We start from the raw sequence: 23,405 nt of genomic DNA, 5'->3' as shown, positions 1-23,405 counted from the left end.
TACACGTTTGACCCCCCCCCCCCCCAAAAAAAAAAAAAAAAAGTGCTCAGCATAAGGCTGAAGGTGGTAGGATTTTGTGGGGTTTACTAAGAAGACAGAGCTGGTTTTGACAGCTTGGTGAGAGAATCAGAGTAAAGCCCAGCCCTAGTGGGCAGGACATAGAGTTAATAAAAGGGAATGCTTGAAGAAAATTCTGGTCTTTGGTAGCCCCCCCCCCCCCCCCCCCCCCCCCCCCCCCCGTGAAGACCCATAGCACTGAGGGGGAAGTCCTGGGAACTAAAGCAGGAGGAGATTTTTGCAGTGTGTGGTGAATGGAAACCTTTGCTACATGGCAGCGGGTGCCTGCAGGGAGTTCCTGAACTAAGAACACGGAGTGCTTGGGGGACAATACACCCCAGGTAGGAGAAGATGCACCTGTGAATGACCCCTGTTCCGGGATGGGACAGAGCATTTGAAGAGATTGTGTGGAGATGGTTGAGGACTGATAGGGAGCAGTAGGGCCGTGCCAACACGGTAAGTGAGGTAAGCACGGCAGGAGGGCGCCGTCCTCTGGGGGGCGCCCCGCCGCACCATGCTTACCTCGCTCTCCCACTCCCATGTCCCAACTGCCCGCCCTCTTCTCCCCCCCAACAAGATCCCTTTTAAATTTACCTCCGTCCGGCAGCGAAGGCGCAGCGTCAGTGAAGGAGGCGGCGCTCCCGACGTCTCTACTAGTCTTCCCTTCGCTCAGTGTTCCGCCTTCTTCTGACGTCAAGGAAATGATGTCAGAAGAAGGCGGGACATTGAGCGAAGGGAAGACTAGTAGAGACATCGGGAGCGCTGCCTCCTTCACTGACGCTGCGCCTTCGCTGCCGGACGGAGGTAAATTTAAAAGGGATCTTGGAGGGGAAGAAGAGGGCGGGCAGTTGGGACATGGGAGCGGGAGGGCAGGGGAGAGAGGAGCGTGGATGGGAGGGCAGCGATCATTTTCACGGGGGGAGGGGCACGCGCGTGCCAACTGTTCGTCTGCGGGGGGCGCTAGGGGCGCCAACTGATGTTCTGCAGGGGGGCGCCACAGACCCTTGGCACGGCCCTGGGGAGCAGTGCAGAGGTTATCGTGCTGATACCCTGGTTGCAAATAGAGGACATTCAGAAGTGCTTTGTTCTGGTTGCAAATAGAGGAGATTTAAGATAGAACTGAACTCTGAGTTTGAAAGCTCTGATATCATGTGGAGACTGTTTTTCACTGTGCTGACCATCTGAAGAAAAACACCCTGAATTGTACAGACCAAGTTAACAAGTTTATGAACTGTTTGGGTTTTTTTTCAAAGTTATTGTTATTTATTTATTGGGATTTATTAACCGCCTTTATGAAGAGACTCACCCAAGGCAGTGTACAGCAGGTACAGTTTAACATAAAACTTACAATTGGGCACAAAATTTAAGAGCTCCAGGTAAATATGGAGGCAGCCTTTAGACTTTGACCTGGCCCCTTGAGAGGTGTGAGTCGTAGGCTCCCCCTGGTGTTTGGAGTATCCATTGTAAGACAAAACAATATTCTGTTGGAGCAAAGGAAACACCTCATGTGAGGTTGCTGTCGGACATCCACCACTACATCATATTTCATAACTGATGGAAAGGGTGTAGTATGGAGGATAGAGGTTGGATGTACTGGTTACATTGGAACTTGAGATCCTGTTGAGGCCATCTCATTTTCAGACAAGCAAAAGGAATTGCATGTACTATAGCAGCCATATGACCCAATATCTGTAAGCATACCCTGGTTGTGATTTTCTCCAAAGTCTACATTTCACAGATATGCAGCACCAAAGAGTGCAGTCAGTCTGGCAGCAGAAATGATGTTGCTTGTATTGTCTTGATTGGCCCCTGTGAATGAAAGTGTTTGTAGATTCAAGCAGGGGCATAGCCAAGGGTGGGCCTGGATGGGCCCAGGCCCACCCACTTTCCATCCAGGCCCACCCACCACATCCCTCGAGTCGCAGGTCGCTGGCTGCCTTTTCTTCGGCGCAATGGAAATTCTTGTCCTACCCGCGGCGCTGCCTCGGTCCCTGCATGCTACCCAGTAGTACCTTCGGTCCCTGCATTCTTTTCTTCGATCGTCGCAGGCAGCTCCGCTCCTCTCTGCCGTGTCCATCCAGCCCGCTCTGATGCACTTCCTGTTTACAGAGAGCCGGATGGACGCGGCAGAGGTGAGCGGAGCTACCTGCATGAATGGCAGCGCTGCCGGCGACGATCGAAGAAAAGAATGCAGGGACCGAAGGTACTACTGGGTAGCACGCAGGGTCAGGGACCGAGGCAGCGCCGGCAGGGAGGACAAGAATTTCCATTGCAGCCGTGGTGGGAGAGAGTGATCAAGGATGTTGCCATCAAGCCACCTTGATGGAAGGCATCTAACCAAGGAACTGATTGGGCAGGAACAACCAAGGAGCTCTCCTCCCCCACTAGCTATCATGTAGATTTCCAGTAGTTGCCACGGGCTCAGGAACACTGCAGTCAGCCACCCAAGATATAAGTTTCTTCAGCGGGGAGAAGGTCTTTGGCTGATGGGGCTTAGGGATCCCCCCCCCCCCCCCCCGCCGCACAGGTCTTTTGTTTACCTTGAGAGAGGTGCCAGGAGGGAGTGGAGGAGGGGTGGAGATGAAATTTTTGGCCCACCCACTTTGGCCTCGGGCCCACCCTAAATTGGCTATCTGGCTACGCCACTGGATTCAAGCTTGACTTCTGTACGTTAATTACACAGCCCAGAATAGTAAAGCAAGTTGAAGCTGAACACTGAGACTACTGACTAACCTTTGAGTGAGAGTGCCCAGAGAAAGAGTACCCTCGGCGTACCGGAGTTATTCCAGCCCCGACCTGCATCCAGTTCGAGTGATCCAGCCAGAGGGAGCTCTCTGTGTGGCACAGTTCTTCCTATGTATTTTACAGTGAAGACCACTGATCTTTCTGAACTGGCTCCTCCTCATCTTTTAGGCGGAGGAGTGGTTAGGGTGGTGGACTTTGGTCCTGGGGAACTGAGGAACTGAGTTTGAGTCCCACTTCAGGCACAGGCAGCTCCTTGTGACTCTGGGCAAGTCACTTAACCCTCCATTGCCCTGTGTAAGCCACATTGAGCCTGCCATGAGTGGGAAAGCGCGGGGTACAAATGTAATAAAATAGATACTATTGGAGATTCTACATGGAATGTTGCTATTCCACTAGCAACATTCCATGTAGAAGGCTGCGCAGGCTTCTGCTTCTTGTCAGACTCACAGAAACAGAAGCCTGCGCGGCCACATTGGTGATCTGCAAGGGCCGACTTCTACATGGAATGTTGCTAGTGGAATAGCAACGTTCCATGTAGAATCTCAAATAGTAGCAACAGTGGAGGAGTGGCCTAGTGGTTAGGGTGGTGGACTTTGGTCCTGGGGAACTGTGGAACTGAGTTCGATTCCCACTTCAGGCACAGGCAGCTCCTTGTGACTCTGGGCAAGTCACTTAACCCTCCATTGCCCCATGTAAGCCGCATTGAGCCTGCCATGAGTGGGAAAGCGCGGGGTACAAATGTAAAAAAAAATTTTAATTAAAAATTGTATTTTAGGGGGGGTTACATGCATGGTAGTTCCACTATCGGAAAAGAGTGCACATTTCGGAATGTGTGCATTTAGGTCACCTTTAGATGTCCACAACTTCAGATCTGATGACAAATTGAGAGAGTGAATTTAAAGGAAATGCAAATTCTGTTTTGTTTTGGGGTTTTTTTTGTGGCCTGGCTGAATGCACATAGAGCCAAGGACATATTTATAGGCTAACAGGAGTGCAGTCTCATGTTCTAAACTAGATTTTATATTTTAGGGTAACTATGGCTGGTTCCTCTGTTGTCTACCACAGTTTGATGTGGTGCTGCTCTATCTTACCAAGATGGCGGATAACCTGCTACAAGGGTTGGACTTCGGCACACTTTGCTAGTGCTGCTTCATATACCACGTTCCATGAGAACTGGAAGGTGAAATCATCAAAGGACTCCAGACACAGAGTGACAAAGCTGTGGCATGTTGGTCTCTTCAGAAACAGAGTATTTTATTGTACTTCTTCTGCCGGTGCCTGGGAGGTACCTCTTACTAGTGAAAGATATGGTGTGCAAAGGCTGCCTTTCTCACATGTTTCAGATAAAGATTTGGCCTTTTTTGAACATACAGTTCCTGGCAGAGTTATCACAGATCCAGATATGCTGAAGCCATTCAATGTGGATTGGCTCAAGATGGTGCGAGGTAGGTGCTTTTCAGTATATCATTGTCTAGTGTCTTTTGCAAAATGCCAAAAGCCAATCTGCAGTACTTTATCAAATAGCCCAAATGCCCAACGATACCTATTGCAGTCTACTTTTATACAGAACTAGCCTGATGCCCACTGAGAGTAATACATCTCAGGTTAGATTTCATGGACTTGCTATTCTGAGCCTCTTATGGGCGTATAGTTTAAAGCCAGCATTCAGAGAAGAAGGGGCCTGAATTTGGTTTTGTTGCCAAAGCGGTCCCAAAATCTGTTTTTGGCATATTTTCAGTCCCATCAAAGTCTGCTGCTTGTTTTTGGCGGTTGCTGATGTCCCCTCACCTACCCACTCGTAGGCCCCTGGGCCTACCTTACAGTCCTTGTTGGTCTAGGGGTGTAGCTGGGGCAGGAGCAATCTCCATTTGCTCCGGCCCGTGCCTGTTCTGCTCTCAAAATGGCTACTATGACTTCTAGCGGCAGTTTTGCGAGACTGCTGCTAGAGGTTGCAGCAGCCATTTTGCGACTGTGAGGTAGGACCAGCTCCACACTCAAAATGGCTGCTGCAACCTCTACCAATATCTCTATACTTGAGCAGTTTTGAATTATACTGCCCTTTTATATGAAAGGCTATTTAATAAGATGCTGTAAGCTGAATCTAGTGCATTGTGATTACCTCTCTGAGGTGGAAACCTGGATTTACACTATTAAAAAAAAAATTTAAGTGAAGTATATGGAAATGGTGCTACGTTTGTGACTTGCAAGTCACTTATAGGCATTGTACCCAAGGATATCTGGCTGATTTTGATATAAGTATCTTGACGATGGGCATCTGATCTGTTATGGACTTCTTTTTAAATATATAAGCTGTGTTTTGATGCTAATATCATGTCCTGTTTTTAATTTCCTGTTGAATATAATAAAGACTTTTTAATTTTTAATGAATCAATGTTTGGTCAGTTTATTTGTTTTGATTGTATTTATGTATAATGTATTGGTTATATATTTATTTACCTTTCGTTATCATTTTATAAGTCCTATTTATTGCAGTGCCATGTTGTTTGCTGTTTGGTAGTGGTGGTATTTGAGAAAGGGAGCCACTGTTATGTGACTGGATGGGCTTTACAGTGCTTAGATACTGTTATATTCTATGTTATTTACTAAAACAATCCTATGTATCAGAGTGCTCCATATTCTTTCTGTCTAGTTGGTGTATTTGAGTTGTGGGTGAGAGACATTAACAGTGAAAGCCTTACTGTCTTGTTGTTTTAGTTCTTTAGACCATGTTACTTATGATTCACCGTGGCAAAAGTTTGTATTTAATAATGCAGACTGTTAGCATAACACCACCAGAATTCACCATATATTGGTGGTTCCCAAACTTTCTCAGGTCACAAGTCTCCCCCTCCCACCCTGTCCCTGCCTCTCCCCCCTTTCCATCCAGCGTCTCCCTCCTTCTCTCTCTCTGGAGTGGAGGAGTAGCCTAGTGGTTAGTGCAGTGGACCTTAATCCTGGGGAACTGGGTTCAGTTCCCACTACAGCTCCTTGTGACTCTAGGCAAGTACCTGTATATACTATGTAAATCGCTTTAAATGTAGTTGCAAAAAAACACAGAAAGGCAGTGTATCAAGTTCCATTCTCTTTACCTTTCCCTTCCATTCTTCTCTCTCTCTCGCCACTTTCATCCAGCCTCTGCCCTCCCTCTCTCCCCTTTTCATCTAGCATCTGCCTTCCTTTTCTCTCCCTTCCATCCCTCCCTTTCTCGCCACTTTCTTCCAGCCTCTGTCCTTTCGCCCCCTTTCATCCATCCTCTGCCCTCCCTCTCTCCCCACCTTCATCCAACCTCTGCTCTCCCTTCCTCTCTCCTCACTTTCTTCCAACATCTGCCCTACCTCTCTCTCCACTTTCATCCAGCCTCTGTCCTCATTCTCTCTCCCTTCCATCCTCCCCTCTCTCCTCCTTCCATCCAGCCTCTTCCCTCCTTCTCTTCCCACTTTCATCCAGCCTCTGCCCTCCCCCTTTCTCCCCCTTCCATCCAGCAGTAGTGATTCGGGTGGCAGTAAGAGGGAGGTCGGAATTTGCCGCGGCACCCCTGAGAGTTCACTGCGAATCACAGTTTGGGAACCGCTGCCTGGTATGAAGTATTTTCAGTAATCATTATTCTATGATTATTAACAATTCATTTTTCTTTTGCTGATGAATGCACCAGGTGCCTCAAGTTCTCCCATTGTCTGAGAGCTGGAAATGAATAACTGCTCTAAGGCTAAACTGGTTGTCATTCAGTAGCTAACTGGGGCACACAGATTATGTAGGACTTTCAGGCTTTCTGTCAGGCTTAACCTCATGACCGGGCTTCACTACTCCGATCCCACCACTTACATTGTGCCTATTCCTTGCACCTATTTATTTTATTTTTTTGTTGATGTCAGGTTGCAGTAAGGTGCTACTGAAGCCAAGAATATCTGGAGAGGTGTCTGAGATCCTAAGGTAACCATATTGTGTTTTGCAGCCAAACAAAAGGTACATTAACCACTAACATCAGAATGTTTACTATGATGTAAACATTCTGATGTTTACTATGTTTACTTTGATGTAAACATTCTGCTGGACATAGTAAAGTATGAGAATATGGAATAATTTTGGTGGAGAAGGTAAGCTGGTGAACTAATAATTAATAGAATAAGAAGGCAAGGCCGCCGAAGGGGGGGGAGCAGGGGGGGGGGAATTCTCCAGGCCCAGCACCAGCAAGCTGCTTCTTGCTGCCTGCTTCCGGGTCTGTCCTCCCCTGCTCCTGCGTGCTGCCCAGGACCCGGATAATTGCATTAGCACAATATCGCGTTAATACAATCATCCTGGTTCTGACTCCCAGCACAGACAGGAGCAGGAGAGGACAGACTGGGGGAGCAGGAAGCGGCTTGCTGGCATCCCCCCCTCCCTTGGAGGCAAAGACAAAAAGGCGCGGGAGCAGCGGTGCGAGGGGGGGGGCGGCCTGCGGCAGTCCGGTTCTGCCCTGGGCCCGGCCATGTGTCTCGGCGACCCTGTATGAAGGTCTAGTGCTGTATGAGCAGGCTTTCAAAACTACCCTCACCTATTGTGGGCACAACTAAGAAGAGGGGAAAGGGAACGGTACCGCCTTTCTGTGCTTTTTTCCCCACTACATTCAAAGCGGTTTACATTATATACAGGTACTTATTTGTACCTGGGACAATGGAGGGTTAAGTGACTTGCCCAGAGTCACAAGGAGGTGCAGTGGGAATGGAACTCAGTTCCCCCGGGATCAAAGTCCGCAGCACTAACCACTAGGCTACTTAAGAGAAAGCAGCTGGTAGAGCTTGCTTTGGGGAATTCCTCTGAAGCAGCTAACAGGAAGTAGCACAGTGGAGTAAACCGCAGGGAACACCACTGTCCCCTGTTATTGAGCTGAACAAGCATAACTCAGCTGCAACAACAGAAAATGTATCTTTGGCTTTCAGTTGGGTTTGCGAAGGTGCTGCAGTTTACCGACACCGTTATTGACGCTTAGGTTGGTTTTCAAAGGGTTTGTGACAGCTCGCTGCTATTTTATTCACAGAGTTAAATGTAATCTCAATCTACTATCTTGAAATGCACTTTATTTCTTCAGATGTAGTATATGAATTGATGTGGATTGATGTGGACTTCTGATGCCAGGTGTTTGTCGAAACATGGTCCGTGCCAAGTCCTGTTTTAGATTTAGTGTGAGCTGTGTTATTAATAAAGGATTGTGTTTATTCACATTCGCACCCAGTCTATTTCGACCTCTGCTGTTTGCTTCTCCTATGTCTTTCAGTGCTTATTCCTTTTTTTTTAATTAATTTTTATTGTCACCAATACAATCTGTGATCACACTCCACAATGTCAATAACACAGTCAAAATGCATACAATGTATATCCCATAGGATATCTAGTATAAACCAAAGAGTCCAACAACATAGTGCAGCCCATTTTGCATCGGCTTTTTCATATACCCCCACATCCATTCATCTCATCCATCCCTTTCTTCTGCACACCATCTCATACCATCCATAACACAGACACACCCTTCCCCCCCCTTCCCTTGCCCAACCCTCCCCCGCCCCCCACCTTCCCTTAACTTAACTGCTGTAAATAGTCTGTCCACATCTTCAAATATTGCTTATTTGCTAGCTTTAAGGATTTGGTATAGATCCGGCTCTCATTCTTGCCAACCTCTCTCATCCTTACCCTCCATGCTTCATTTGGTATGCTCTCAGAGGAGGTTCAAAATTACAAAACAGTTTTTTTTTACTAACAGTAGGGTCATATATATGAATCACCTATACGGCTGCAATAGTCCCTAGGCTATCAATAGAGTTTGTATAGTTGCATAGTCCCACTCTATCCATTTTTGAGTGACCTGGTGAATTAATTGAAAGGCCTCGTTCCAGAGTGAGAGGCTCGGACATTCCAGGAAAGAGTGAAGAAGTGTTCCCCCTCCCCGTTGACATCTAGCACACTGTCCATCCCCCCAAAGGCCCATAATTGCCCCTTTAGCCTTGGTAATATAAGCTCAATGCAGTATCTTATATTGTGTTTCCTGTAAATCCGCTGCTTTAACCATTGCATATAATGTGGCAAAGAGCTTACTGAACAGTTGGAGTGTATAATTCGTGCCCAGTTCTTTGTTCCACTGACCCACCAACCTTTCCATACCCCCCTCTGAGATGTGCATTTGTAAAATCTTATACCACGTGGAAAGGCTGTTTACTTTGTATGGTGTTCGAAGCAGAATTTTATCTAACGAACCCCACAGCCACTGATCCCCATATACCCCCTTCAGAGAAGAATAGTAATGCCTCACCTGAATATACTGTAGCAAGTTATTATTAGGGACGTCCCATCTCTCTTTTATTTGATCAAAAGATTCCATAGAATCCCCTCCCTCCACTAAGAGATGGCCCAGAATCCTACACCCATTTTTTTCCACTTGGTGAACACTGAGCATCCCATACCCGCCTGGAACTCCGCATTACCCACCATGCCCAAAAAGGGGGACGCATCTGGTGACTGATGTTGATGCTCTCTCCACCAAATCCACGCCCTCCTCATGGGTCTCAAAAAGCCCAGCTTACCCGCTATCTGAGGGTTAGTACTATTCTGCATGTGTATTACATTTATAAAGGACCATGGTCGACTCCAATCCTCCAACCCTCTATTTGGCAAAAAACGATAATGATCTGCCAACCCTTCAAAAATAAAACGCATAAGTGCTGCAACATTATACATGCGAAAATCAGGTAATCCTGGGCCGCCTGCCCCCTTGTTATGGGAGTGTTTCTGGTGTCCAATTCTTGCCCCCTTCCCACACCAAATAAAGGAGCGGATAATGGAGTGGAACAGACGCTCCTCCTTCCTTAAAATCCAAATAGGTGTCACCTATAGGGGGTAGAGAACTTTGGGTAACAGGACCATTTTTACTAAAGCTATTCTCCCCATCAAGGAAAGCGGCAGATCCTTCCAATGTACACACAACTACCTGATTTTTTCTACGGGATCCGTTACATTCTGCTTGTAAAATGTCCCAGGACTAGTGCTAAGGAAAATACCCAGGTATCGCAATGCACCCTTGGCGTATGGGATTGGCAATCCTACTACTCCCGGGTCCCCATTATGCCCCGATAAAGGTAGTACTTCCCAAAATTTGGGCTCTGGTCCCCACCTGGCAATGTCGCTGGCGTCCCTTGTGGCTTTGGGCATCTTCTTCTCACACCGTCACATGCAACACTTCTTCTTTTTCTCTCTCTCTCTCTGTTTCTCCTCCTCCCACCCCCCCAACCTCTCTTCTTTTGCTTCGCGCGAACCCGCGCTTAATTTTTTTTTTAAGCAGTGTTAACACGTCAGCAGGAATAGGCTGCTTCAGCCAATCCCAGGGGCCTTCTTTCAGCCCTCGGGGGCGGAACATGCTGAAGGAAGGTCCCTGGGATTGGCTGAAGCGGCCTGTTCCTGCTGACATGTTAACACTGCTTAAAAAAAAATTAAACGCAGAAGACGGACAAGAGCAAGAGGCAAGGAAGTGCGAGGGGAGAGAGCAGAGAGGTGCTGCTTGAGGGGGGGGGACAACAAGGGAGAAAGCCAGCTAGGTACTGCATGTGGAAGGGGAGGGAGGGAGAGAGAGAGAATCTGCATCAAGAGGGTCGAGACTCGGGAGAGAGGTGCTGCTTGGGGGGAGGGCAATGAAGGAGACAGATACTGCATCATGGGAGGGGGGACAAGGGAGGCAGCCAGCCAGCCAGGTACTGCATGGGGGGAGGTTGGAGGGAGGGAGAGAAGTGCTGCATGGGGGGGGGGGTAAGGAAGGAGAGAGTTGTTGCTGCATGGGGAGTCAAAGAAGGAGAGAGATGCTGCATTGGAGGGAGCAATGAGGAAGACAGGTACTGCATGGAGGGGGGGGGGGGGTAAGGAGAGAGTGAAGTGCTGCATCAGGATGGGTAGAGAGGGACAGAGTTGCTGAATAAGGGGTGGGTCAATGAGGGACAGAGGTACTGCATCAAGATGGGTGCAAAGAAGCAGAGAAGTGCTGGATAGGGAGGTTAGGTACCAAAGAAAGAGATTCAGTGAGGTGAGGGGAATGAGGGAGAGAAGGGCCACAGAGAGGGAAAGAGGTGCTGGACTTTGGGGATGGGAAGGACAAGAAAGAGAGAAAGGTGCCAGGACATGCAGGGAAAGAAGGAAGAGGGAGAAGTGCTGACCCTGCAAAGAGGAGAAGACACAACAGAAGTGAGGGAAAAGCAAAGAATACTTGCTGGACCCCTGGGGGAAGAGAGGGGGAGATGCTAGCATGTGGCTGGAGGCATAGGGACACAGAAGAGATATGTTGGATAGGGCAAGAATAGGAACACAGAGATGGGAGATGCTCAACATGGTAGGAAGATAGGGGGTGATGCTGGGTCAGACAGATAGGGATGCAGAGAGAATGGTGGACATGAAGAGAGAGGAAGTGCCAAATGGACAAGTAGACTCTGGCAAAACAGTTAAGAAAGAAAGAGGAAAGCAGAAATCAGAGACTGGGACCAACACAATAAGAACAATAAAATGACCAAACAATGAAGGTAGAAAAGGACATTTATTTTCTATTTATTGTTTAGAATATGTCAGTTTTTGGAATGTGCGTCTGCCAGAACTGGTTTTAGACATGGCTGGGGGCCTGGTGCCCACAAGAAAAACCTTACTCATTGGTCTTCAATGAGCAGAATAGCAGTGGTAAATCTCCAGCATTGAGATGGGCCACCTTTGCTGGCAAAGATATCAAGTCCCGCCAGCCAAATTAAATGGAGTGCCGCTGCTCCCCGCTGCTTGTGTCTGGCTCTGAGCAGCATGCCAGGACTTCTCGCACAAGTATGCATGAGAATTCCTGGCATGCTGCTCAGAGCCAGAAATAAGCAGCAGGGAGTGGCAGTGGTCCATTTATTTGGCTGGTGGGGCTCGGCCTCCCTGCCAGCAAAGGTATGTCTAGCATGCCCGCATGGGGAGGGAGGGGGAGAGAGAGAAATGCATTGCCCCCCTAGTCCACTCAAGGCCCCCCCCAAATTGCAGGGCTGGCTATGCCCAGAGAGAGAGCCTGTTAAAAATTTTCCAGCACACCACTGACTCACAGCCTCCTAAGAGTCTGGTAAGAAAGGTGGGAATGGGAGCTGTTGTGCAGCTGACTTACTTGAGTCGCAGGAGAAGGGCTTAGAAGGAAAGTTCCAGCCCTACTCTTAAGTTGTGGAAGCAGTTAACTGTCTGGGTTGGAGAGAGAGGCAGTGCTGGGAGCTATAAACCTGATTAATTAGGAAGGTTGCAGCTGGGAAGCAGACAAGAGCTAGCTTGGCATGTGGGGAATGAAAAGGGTGGTGTATAAGCTCATTCCAAATATGTCCTGATAATAAATGTGCCCGCATATTTAAAAGGAAATGAAAGTTACTCTATTGGGGCTATAAAGCAGATCAAAAAAAATTAAGTGCTTTAAAAAAAAAGGTGTGGATGTGTAGCTCTGTTTGGAAGACTGGTGTATGGGGATATTGGTGGCTGGTCTGCCTACCAGGGGCAGCCTGCAGGAGGTGCTACATCATACAGTACTCCTGCTCTTGAGCTTATCACATAAACCAGCTCACTTTTGAAAGAGATCCCTGGCCATCTTCCGACACAAATCGAGAGATGGCCAGCGATCTCCTGAAATCGGCCAAATCGGTATAATCGAAAGTCGATTTTGGCCGGGTTCAACTGCTTTTCGTCGCGAAGCCAGCAAAACTTCAAGGGGGTGTGTCGATAGGGTAGTGAAGGTAGGACGGGGGCATGCTCACGAGATGGCCGGCTTCGCCCGATAATGAAAAAAAAAACCCAGGCTTGACGAGCATTTCACCGGCTTTACTTGGTCCCTTTTTTTTCACGACCAAACTGCAAAAAGGATCCCCAACTGACCAACCCCCTCCCACACACACAAAAAAAACTTTTTTTCAAGCCTCTATGCCAGCCTGAATTGTCATACCCAGCTCCCTGACAGCAGTATGCAGGTCCCTGGAGCAGGTTTTAGTGGGCGCAGTGCACTTCAGGCAGGTGGACCCAGGCCCATCCCCCTCCCACCTGTTACACTTGTGGTGGTAAATGTGAGCCCTCCAAACCCCCCCCCCAAAAAAAAAACCCCCACTGTACCCACATATAGGTGCCCCCCCCTTCATCCCTAAGGGCTTTGGTAATGGTGTAGAGTTGTGGGGAGTGGGTTTTGGGGGGGATTTGGGGGTCTCAGTACCCAAGGTAAGGGAGCTATGCACCTGGGAGCTAGTTTTATTTATTTATTTTTTATTTCTAGAAGTGCCCCTTGGGTGCCCGGTTGGTGTCCTGGCATGTGAGGGGGGCCAGTGCACTACAAATGCTGGCTCCTCCCACGACCAAATGCCTTGCATTTCGCCGGGTTTGAGATGGCCGGGCCCGGTTTCCATTATGGCTGAAAAACGAAGCCGGCCATCTCCTCTACACCCGGCGATCGATTTAGCCGGCCCCAACCTTATTTCGAAAGTACGGTTGGCTCCGCCCCCTTGCGGAGCCAGCCCTGAAGATGGCCGGCGCTGTTCGATTATGTCCCTCAAAGAGACCTAAGTTTACTCCAGTAATTTTTCTCCATATTTTCAAGTTGTCATTACTCTATACTCTTTAGTTGTCACTAGGCATCCATCTTTTGCAGTCTGAATCTTTACCATTTTCTGACTTTTATATACTGGGAAGATACTGGAGATGTTGACCAATATTTTATTTTAATTTTTTTTTCATTATATTTCTCACATGTTGGTCATGTGCTACAAAACTGTAGAGATTGCAAGTATTATACTAAAAATTGTAATTGTTCAGTATCATCAGTTTCAGATTTTGATAATCTGTCTTTTGTTTCCACGTCATGTTTGTGAGCATATAGTATTGCACATGACACCGGCCTGCAAGCATCTGCCCATATAATAAGTTTAGCTTCTGTAACTGTGGTCTTCCGCAGGTACTGCAATGAAAGGAATCTAGCTGTGACTCCCCAGGGGGGCAACACAGGACTTGTAGGAGGCAGCGTGCCCGTTTTTGATGAGATTATTCTCTCCACAGCGCTGATGAATCAGGTCATCAGTTTCAACGGTGTGTCTGGTAAGAGCTCATCTTTCTCCCGGTAAATTCTGATCTGGGACTGGAGGGAAATGAACACTTATGGCAACAGCATATAGTTTTCTGTAGCTGAAGAAAATATGTGACTTAACAAGGGCAGTGAGCTTCAAGGAAGGAGTGAAACAGGGAGGTGACAGGAACATGCGATCCATTCCCTGCTTCATGTATTAGGTGCATGGAAACCTCCAATCTACACATTGGTAATACTGAGTGACTGGGAAATTGATGAAGGTGATGTGGCAGGAAGGAGTGAAACAGGGAGGTGACAGGAACATGAGATCCATACCCTGCTTCCCCGTCCATGTATTAGGTGCATGGAAACCTCCAATCTACACATTGGTAATACTGAGTGACTGGGAAATTGATGAAGGTGATGTGGCAGGAAGGAGTGAAACAGGGAGGTGACAGGAACATGCGATCCATTCCCTGCTTCATGTATTAGGTGCATGGAAACCTCCAATCTACACATTGGTAATACTGAGTGACTGGAAAATTGATGAAGGTGATGTGGCAGGAAGGAGTGAAACAGGGAGGTGACAGGAACATGAGATCCATATCCTGCTTCCCCGTCCATGTATTAGGTGCATGGAAACCTCCAATCTACACATTGGTAATACTGAGTGACTGGGAAATTGATGAAGGTGATGTGGCAGGAAGGAGTGAAACAGGGAGGTGACAGGAACATGCGATCCATTCCCTGCTTCATGTATTAGGTGCATGGAAACCTCCAATCTACACATTGGTAATACTGAGTGACTGGGAAATTGATGAAGGTGATGTGGCAGGAAGGAGTGAAACAGGGAGGTGACAGGAACATGAGATCCATACCCTGCTTCCCCGTCCATGTATTAGGTGCATGGAAACCTCCAATCTACACATTGGTAATACTGAGTGACTGGGAAATTGATGAAGGTGATGTGGCAGGAAGGAGTGAAACAGGGAGGTGACAGGAACATGAGATCCATACCCTGCTTCCCCGTCCATGTATTAGGTGCATGGAAACCTCCAATCTACACATTGGTAATACTGAGTGATTGGGAAATTGATGAAGGTGATGTGGCAGGAAGAACTGTTTCTACAGGCCAGAAAAAAATGTATTCTCCATGCATTGCTTCTAGTTACTTACTACTACTACTATTTAGCATTTCTATAGCGCTACAAGGCTTACGCAGCGCTGCACAAACATAGAAGAAAGACAGTCCCTGCTCAAAGAGCTTACAATCTAGTAGACAAAAATAAAGCAAGGAAATCAATTAATGTGGGGGAGTGGTTACAAGTCAAAAGCAATGTTAAAGAGGTGGGTTAAGAAATTAATTTTAAAATTCACCAGAGCCTCTAGGGTGTGGTTGAAGTAGATGGCCAGAATAACAAGTTACGCATATATAACACAAAAACATGGGCTCACACTTATACAACACTTTTTAATAGGTTTATAAGTAGATGTGCTAATACTTTGGGTGGAGCGAAGGTAGAAGTATAACTTACAGTACTTGAGTGGCACCACTAGGAGATTTTAGAGAGATGGTTGTGAACCTTCTAGTGGGGGGGATAATATTAGATTGGGTAAGGGAGAGGAGGAGGGGGGTGTGTGTGTGTGTGATGTCTAAAGTGTTTCTAACATAGGTAATGCCAAATCAAAAATATCCATGAGGCCAAAAAGTCATTAAAAGGTCCTAAAGGATGGCAGTCAAGATTGGAAAATATGTTTGACCGTGTGGTGCCAGTAAAAACTTTTAATTATATATTTGGTCATGGAGAGAATTATCCAAGTTCGAGCCTTGTGATGCAGGAACTGACTCAGCTTCTAGGTAACAAGAGAAGTTTTTCTTTTGGGTTTCAGGAATCCTCGTTTGCCAAGCAGGCTGCATTTTAGAGACCCTGAACCAGTATGTGGAGGAGCAGGAGTTTATCATGCCCCTCGATCTCGGAGCAAAGGGCAGCTGTCACATTGGAGGGAATGTGGCCACTAATGCAGGTGGAATTCGGCTTCTGCGATATGGCTCTCTGCGGGGTACAGTCCTGGGACTGGAAGCGGTGAGAGGAGAGTCATCTCATACCTGTACAAGTCTGGGCTTTTTCCTATCCATCACAGTCTTGCTGTGTTCCTCTAACCTTTTACCTTATGTTAACCCTCACTCCAGTATTATCTCTCAATACTGCTGTATTATATTTGAACTAACTACTTACCTGAATTGATGCTAGTATCTTACATAGGATTATATATTCTTTCTTCTCAGTAGCCTGCCCCTAATAGTTACCAGTGTAATATATTTTGATTTTACTCTTTCAGTATGTATAAGGACAATATTCAGAAGATTTTAGCAGTTAATCGGACACATCTTCAGTTTTACATTTCCTGCCCTATCTATCAGATACATTTTATTCTGACAACTTGGTTTTTTTTTTTAATAACATCTTTTATTAGCGAACAGCAAGATCACAAAACAATCATACATTCATGTCCTTCTCTCTTGGGAGTCTGTGCCTCCCTCTCCTCTCCCTTCTTTAAACTGTCTCTCTCCCTCAGTCAAACATGACTGTGTAACTGCCCTGGTAAATTTAAAACCCAGCAGACATTGATGTTAGCTGTGTGGGGGAAGGTAGGAACAGAGCAGTTCTGGGTACAAACTCTGTGAAAATAGAAAAGCCCCAGGAATAGAGAAGTGATTACAGTATGTTACTGCCTTTAATGCTCTTTGGTTGTATTTATTCCTTTGAATTAAAGGGATGGAGTTATGTTCTCTTATGAGTTTGTCAGAGCCTTAATAATAGATAAATCTGTAGTTAAACACTGTACATTGGGGGTTATTTGAGGAAGCTTCAGATAGGGCTACATTATTGATCATAGGCTTGTCTTACCTTACCAGACAGGCCTATTATTTTATTTATTTATTTATTTATTTATTAGGATTTATTTACCTCCTTTTTGAAGGAATTCACTCAAGGTGGTGTACAGCAAGAATAAGTCAAACATAACCAATAGACAATTACAGCAGTAAAAATATTCAAACAATACAAAGTATGGCATAGTATACTACATTACAATGCTAACACAATAAAACATTTTAATAGACAGCATAGGGTATAATCAATGATGGAACATATAAATAAGATAATCAAGAGTAAGAAAATAAGGGACTAGTTAAAGAGAGTTGCAAATGAGGTCAGAAAGGTGCTTGAACATTATCTTGGCTAGGGTAGGAGTGGATAAACATGTCTCACTATAATATGTGCAGCCGGTGTCATTTGTGTCTTCCATTAAAGGCCTGGTTGAAGAGCCAAGCTTTCACCTACTTCCTGAAGTAGAGATAGTCTTGCGTTAAGTGAAGCCTTTCAGGGCGTGCATTCCAGAGTGTGGGGGCTACTCCGAAGAAGGCTCGCTTGTGGGTATCACATCGTGTGATGTTCTTTGGAGAGGGTGTGGTTAGGGAAACTCTTTGGGAGGACCGTAGTGACCTTGAAGGTGTGTAGAGAGAGATCCTATTTAAGTACTCTGGGCCATTTCCTTTAAGGGCCTTGAAGGTCAAACAGAGAATTTTAAATTTGGCTCTGTGTTATACCGGTAGCCAGTGAAGTTTATGCAAAAATGGTGTGATGTGGTCACGTTGCTTACAGCCTTCTATTAATCTTGCTGCAGCATTCTGAATCAATTGTAGTCAGACCAGTGCAGAGTGCATTACAATAATCCAGTCTTGATATTATCATGGCATGCACAATTGAGATAAGGCTTGCCTTCTCAATGCAAGGAGACAGGTAGCGTAGTTGTCACAAGTGATAGAAGCTGCTCTTGAAGGTTGCTTGGATTTGAGGGATCAGAGTAAGTGTTGAATTGAGCTGTATTCCATTGTTCCTGACTTGTGATTTGAGGGGGAGTTCATATTTCCTCAAAGAGATTTTGATGTCAGGTATGTCCCTATTTGTGTTAGGGACCCATAGAAGCTCAGTTTTACTTGGGTTCAGGCAAAGTTAGTTGTTTTTAGCCCATTCTTAAATTGATGTTAGACAGGTAGTCAGTTTATTCAGGGCTGTGGGTAAGTCAGGTTCAATGGGTATGAGTAGCTGCATGTCAACCTCATAGATATAGAACCAAGTGTCCATTGACCGAGTCAGTTTGGCTAGTGGTTTGAGGTAGACATTGAATAGAATAGGTGACAGTATTGATCCTTGTGGTACCCCACAGGTCAGTGCCCATAGTGGTGATGAGGTGCTGCCGAACACTATGGACTGTTGCCTGTCTGATAGATAGGATATGTACCAGGCAAGTACTGTTCCACTGATACCTTTTTCTGCCAGTTGTGCTAGCATATCATGATCCACAGTGTCAAAAGCTGCTGAGAAATCTAGTAGTACTAACACCGAGGCAAATCCCCTGTCTCAGTTTCTGTGAAGATCATCTAGTAGGGATACAAGAACTGTTTCTGTTCCATAACCGGGTCTGAATCCAGATTCACATGGATCTAGCCAGTTTCTCTCTTCTAACTAATCATTGAGTTGATCACAGACTATTTGTTCTATAAGTTTTCCTAAAATTGGGATGTTGGGTACTGGCCAGTAATTTTCAAGTTTGTCCTGGTCAAGGTTTTTCTTCTTTAGCAAATGTTTATTATAGAGTCTATTAGAAGGCTATAAAGCCATAATATTAATAGTTTTGGTTGGGGAAGCAATCACAGTATATCTAGTATGCAGGCATTCAGAGGTGTTGAGAGCAGCACTTCGTGACACTTGGCATGTGCCTTTACAGGTTACTGGCTTCTCCGAGGCACTGCTTAGGTAGCAGACCTTTTATGCTTTTTTGGTCCCATAGATCCCTATGAGCCACCTGCAATTTCATCATAATTGGCATATACATCCAATTATGACCAAGTTCCAACTTTCTAATCTCTCATCCAATTATGACCAAGTTCCAACTTTCTTATCTCTCATCCAATTATGACCAAGTTTCAACCTTAGCAAGTTTTCTTATCTCCAAGCTTCGCTCATCCTTAAATTTAACTTTTCTGCACCTGGCCCAATTATTTTTTATAGTTTCTCAGCATGCCTGTGTCCAGCTGTACACAATCCTTGCCAACGTTGTAACACTTCCAAGTTTCATTAACTTAATCAGACTGTCACATTTCTTCAGTAAAGTATCAGGACTGAGAGATGCTATGATTTTACAGGCCTAGTTTGCTTAGAAAGCCTTAAGTAGAGGAGTGTGGTAGCCGAAGAAGGGCAACCTTCGAAAGCTAATCAAGAAATGTATTAAGTTATGTCCAATAAAAAAGGTATCATCTTATTTTCTTTTCCATGTTTTATTTTGCTTGATTTCTATTGATAACCTTAGAAAGCCTGAACCTGTTTTTCACTGCATTCAATTTGTGACAATTATTTACACAAAGGACGCACAACTGACCTTTTTAATGTTGTTGGTAGTTGCCCATTAGAAAGAGAGGAGGTCACGATTTTTGTGGCATCTTCTATGAGACCCCTGCTTTCATGCTGCACTATCTTTGATGGGCAGGGGTAGAGGGAGCAGGTAGTTGGTCAAAGGTTTCTTAGGATTTTGTCAAGGCTGTCTTCTGTTATTGGGTTTAAAGAGTCCCTTATGTCTGTGCCAGGAGGGGGCGAGTTTGTGCGCCCTAGATTAGCTGATTGGAAACTGGGTGAAACTGCCTGTAAATCCTGGCGGAGATTTTTAATTTTGTTTGTAAATTATGCAGCAAAATCATTGCGGTTCATTTGTGACTGGGCAGGCTGGTTCTGTTATGGAGGTTTCTGTAGGCTGCTTGGTTGAATTGGCAGCTTGTTTGATGCATTGAGAGAAATATTGTTTTTTGACTACTGTTAAGGCTTGGTGATACTTTGTCATATGGTTCCTACAGTATAACCTGTAATCATCCAGGTGAGATTTACACCATCTCCTTTCCAGTTTCTGTCCTTTGCGCTTAAGGGATTGAAGTTCTATCAACCTGTTCTGACACTGTAGTTGTCTTTTTATCCACATGCGGATAGTCCAAGGCCTCTAGGAAATTCTCAGCAGTCAGCTTTTTCTTGTCTCTGATCTCTCCTTCCAAACTCTGGGAGATGCACAAAAGCACATTTTATTTCATGGCCCCTTTTCTTTGAAACATTAGAGCATAACCCCTGTTGAAAACATTTAAGGTTGCTTTGAAAACTTATTTCTTTACTAAATTCATCTCATAAAGTGTCTTTGTGGCACAGAGCAGTAGCACCTGATGAGTATGCAGTAGGGCTTGCCAATTGTCTTCTGGTGTGAATGATTCCTGTCCTTTTTTAGGTTTTTATTTTGTATTTGTACATGCTTTGATTTGTATGTTAAAAAAATTATCAAGCTGTAATAAACGTAAACATACAGCAGGTAGATTAATCTCCAAAAAATAGTGTTGCTTACCTGTAAGAGATGTTCTCCATGGGCAGTGAGATCTTTCAGCCTCAAAAGTGGCGACGTCCTACGTTGATGGAGTCAGTTGGGTAGGGTTCCAAGCACAGAAATCTCTGGAAGAGATCTCTGTGCATGTACCAGAATTCTCACCTACTCTGTACTCCATTTTGTCAGCGCATACTAGAGCGCGCTTCAACTCGGGGATGAGTGGGAGAGTTTGTATGACTGAAAGATCCCACTGTCTGTGGAGAATGTCCGTTAAAGGTAAGCAACTGTATTTTCCCTACGGACAGTGTGGATATTTGAGCCACACAAATAGTGACTCTCCAGCTGAGTATTGCTATAGTGAGAAACCAAAGAAGCGATAGGACTAATCTTGAAATTCACACCGGTGATGTCAGAGGAGAGAGTTGAAGCATCAAGTTACAGTGAACTCAATAAAGCATGCCCAAATGAGGAGTCTGATAAATCCAATTGGTCCAGACGGTAGTGTTTTGCAAAGAAGTGCAGAGTGGACCAGGTAGCTGCCCTACAAATGTCTTGGAGTGAAGCTCTTTATAGATGGGCTTTGGTTGTTGCCATTGCTCATAAACAGTGTGCAATGATTCTAGGAGTGACAGAGGAGGAGGAAGCATTGGCTGCTGCATAGCAAAAAGATACACAATCCACTATCCAGGGTGAAGAAGTCCTCTTTGTAACTGGTGTGTAATTCTTCCAAGGATCAAAGGATAAGCATAATTGGGATGGCCTATCTGGTGTTGTAGACTTTTGTAAATGACTGTAGAGCCCTTTTACAGTCTAAAATATGTAATTGGCATTCATGTTCATTGCAATAAGGAGGTGGATGAAACACCAATAAAACCAATGGCTTGTTAACGTAAGGATGAGGTCTGAGAACTGCTTTGTTGTAGAGGAGTTGTGTATATGTGGAGTAGTGTACTAAATCCTGGATTATTTCCTGTCCTGACTGACGTGGAGGGGCATTTTCGATATGACGACTAAGTCCGACTTTGGATGTTTTGCTCAAAATGTCCAGAATCTGAATTACAAATGTAGCAATTTTTGAAACAGAAAAAGTCTCCCCCCGCCCCCCCAAAAAATGGCCACTTGCTAGATGTGTTTGTGCTGTGTGCATTTATCTTTTTGGTCTATTTTTGAAACAAAAACGTCCAAGTGAAAAATGCACAAAATCAAGCCATTGGGATGTAGGAGGAGCCTGCATTCTTAGTAGACTGGCCACACAGACATCCCAGCAGAGCAGTGGGGCACCCAAGGGGGCACTGCAGTGAACTTCACCTAATAGCTCCTAGGTACACATCTCATGTTGCTCCCTTATATTTTATAGTGAGCCCCAAAAACCTACGGTCCTCAACTGTCCACCACTATAAAGCTCTTATGGCTGCAGGTGTCACCTATATGTAGGTATAGTAGGGCTCACACTTTCCACCACAAGTGTACCAGTTAGAGTGGATTATGGGCCTGGGTCCCCTTCTCTACAGTGCACTGCACTGACCACTAGGCTACTCCAGGGACCTGCTTGCTGCTCTAATAGAACTGGCTATAACATCTGAAACTGTCATTATTTATTACATTTGTATCCCACATTTTCCCACCTCTTTGCAGACTCAATGTGGCTTACAATACATCATGAATAGTGGAGATATATATAAGAGATAAACATTTAGTATTATATTAACATGATAATGATGGAGCATGAAGTATATAACAAGCAAATAGAAAGACAATACTTGGTATGTGTGAAGGAGTTCATTTTTGTTGGTCTTTGTTGTATATCTTGTTAAAGAGATGAGTCTTCAATAGTTTGCAGAAGTTGGTTAGTTCATGGATCGATTTCAGGTTGCGCGGCAGTGCATTTCAGAATTGTGTGCTCAAGTAGGAGAAGGTCATGAGGGGGTCAGTGACAACTGGGGGAGCAAGGAAGGGTCATGTCTTAATCCCTCCAGTGGTAATTGGGTCATCTAAAGCACATTTTTGTGACTTAAAACATCTAAGTCCTGGACCTTTTTTTCCCCCTTTCTTTTGCTTTAGGGTTTTTAAACTATATTAATATTCTGTAAATCCTTGAATAAAGTAGCAGGCACCTCTGGGGATTTCCAATTCAACAATTCTTACATGCAATTAGAAATGCTTCCTCAAAAATATTATAGTCATTTTGGCCCTAGTCCTAAGTGCACACCCCACTTTAAAAATAAGATTGTGCTACAGCATTATTGGAAGTCCAGCCATTAGGCAAGATTAAGGGGCAGCCTAGGGCAGCAGCTTCTTGTGGGCACAACAAAAAGCACCTGGAGTCGAAGCAAAACAACAGGTCCTGAGAGCCACACAAACTCAAAGGAACTATCAGCACATACTTTGACCTGCATTTGTATATGTTTGATGATCATGATTACATTTATCTTGTTGGGCAGACTGGATGGACCGTAGAGGTCTTTATCTGCCATCATCTACTATGTTACTATCAAAATATTAGGGGGTCTGAGAGTTACTTGAGGGGGGTTGGGTGTCTACCATCCTTGCACAGAGTTGTATGAGCGTTTGGAATTTGGACTCTTACTTTCATAACCCTCTATGTTACCCACTTGTCAGCACGACCACCCCAAGACCAATTTGTGTAGTGTAATGCAGGTTTGTCATTAGATAATGTGGGGAAAGAGTCTGCATCAGCTCCCCTGTCTCATTTCTTTCATATGTTCTTTGGTCTCCAGGTGCTGGCTAATGGTCGGGTTTTGAACTGCTTGACCTCACTTCGAAAGGATAACACAGGATATGATCTGAAGCAGCTCTTCATTGGTTCAGAAGGAACTTTAGGGGTCATCACTGCTGTTTCTATACTTTGTCCACGGAAACCAAAGGCTGCCAATGTAGCCTTTCTGGGTAAGATGCAGTTCACCTTGCTTTACTTTGCTCTTGTTGCTCTGGTTCTCCCAATCTGAGAGTTTATTCATATTTAGGGAGAAGAGACTCGTAGGTGATGCAGGCATACTGTGCTAATAGGAAGGTATGGAGGGGGGGGGGGGTACAGGCACCCTGTGCTTTGAAAGGGGTTGGGAAAGCAAAATGTTCAAGGTATCCTGTGCTTTGAAGTGTTCTGAGGCACATA

The 23,405-nt window shown here is 45.3% G+C and overlaps 1 protein-coding gene across 5 annotated transcripts in view; it reads left to right on the top strand.

Annotated features, from left to right (window-relative positions):
• D2HGDH (D-2-hydroxyglutarate dehydrogenase) overlaps window positions 1–23,405 on the top strand; it is a 68,941-nt gene that overhangs the window by 22,797 nt on the left and 22,739 nt on the right. For all 5 annotated transcript variants that reach the window (XM_030197141.1, XM_030197131.1, XM_030197156.1 and 2 more), the window contains exons 3-7: window positions 3,832–4,247; window positions 6,675–6,732; window positions 13,745–13,884; window positions 15,743–15,936; window positions 23,011–23,179. In XM_030197141.1, the coding sequence (XP_030053001.1) occupies window positions 3,832–4,247; window positions 6,675–6,732; window positions 13,745–13,884; window positions 15,743–15,936; window positions 23,011–23,179 (977 nt within the window). The remainder of the gene's footprint in view (window positions 1–3,831; window positions 4,248–6,674; window positions 6,733–13,744; window positions 13,885–15,742; window positions 15,937–23,010; window positions 23,180–23,405) is intronic.

The sequence above is a fragment of the Microcaecilia unicolor genome, chromosome 1 (assembly GCF_901765095.1).
Source record: "Microcaecilia unicolor chromosome 1, aMicUni1.1, whole genome shotgun sequence".
Classification (NCBI taxonomy): Eukaryota; Metazoa; Chordata; class Amphibia; order Gymnophiona; family Siphonopidae; genus Microcaecilia; species Microcaecilia unicolor.
Note: the sequence above shows the minus strand (reverse complement) of the source record. Positions and strands in the feature narration are given on the sequence as shown.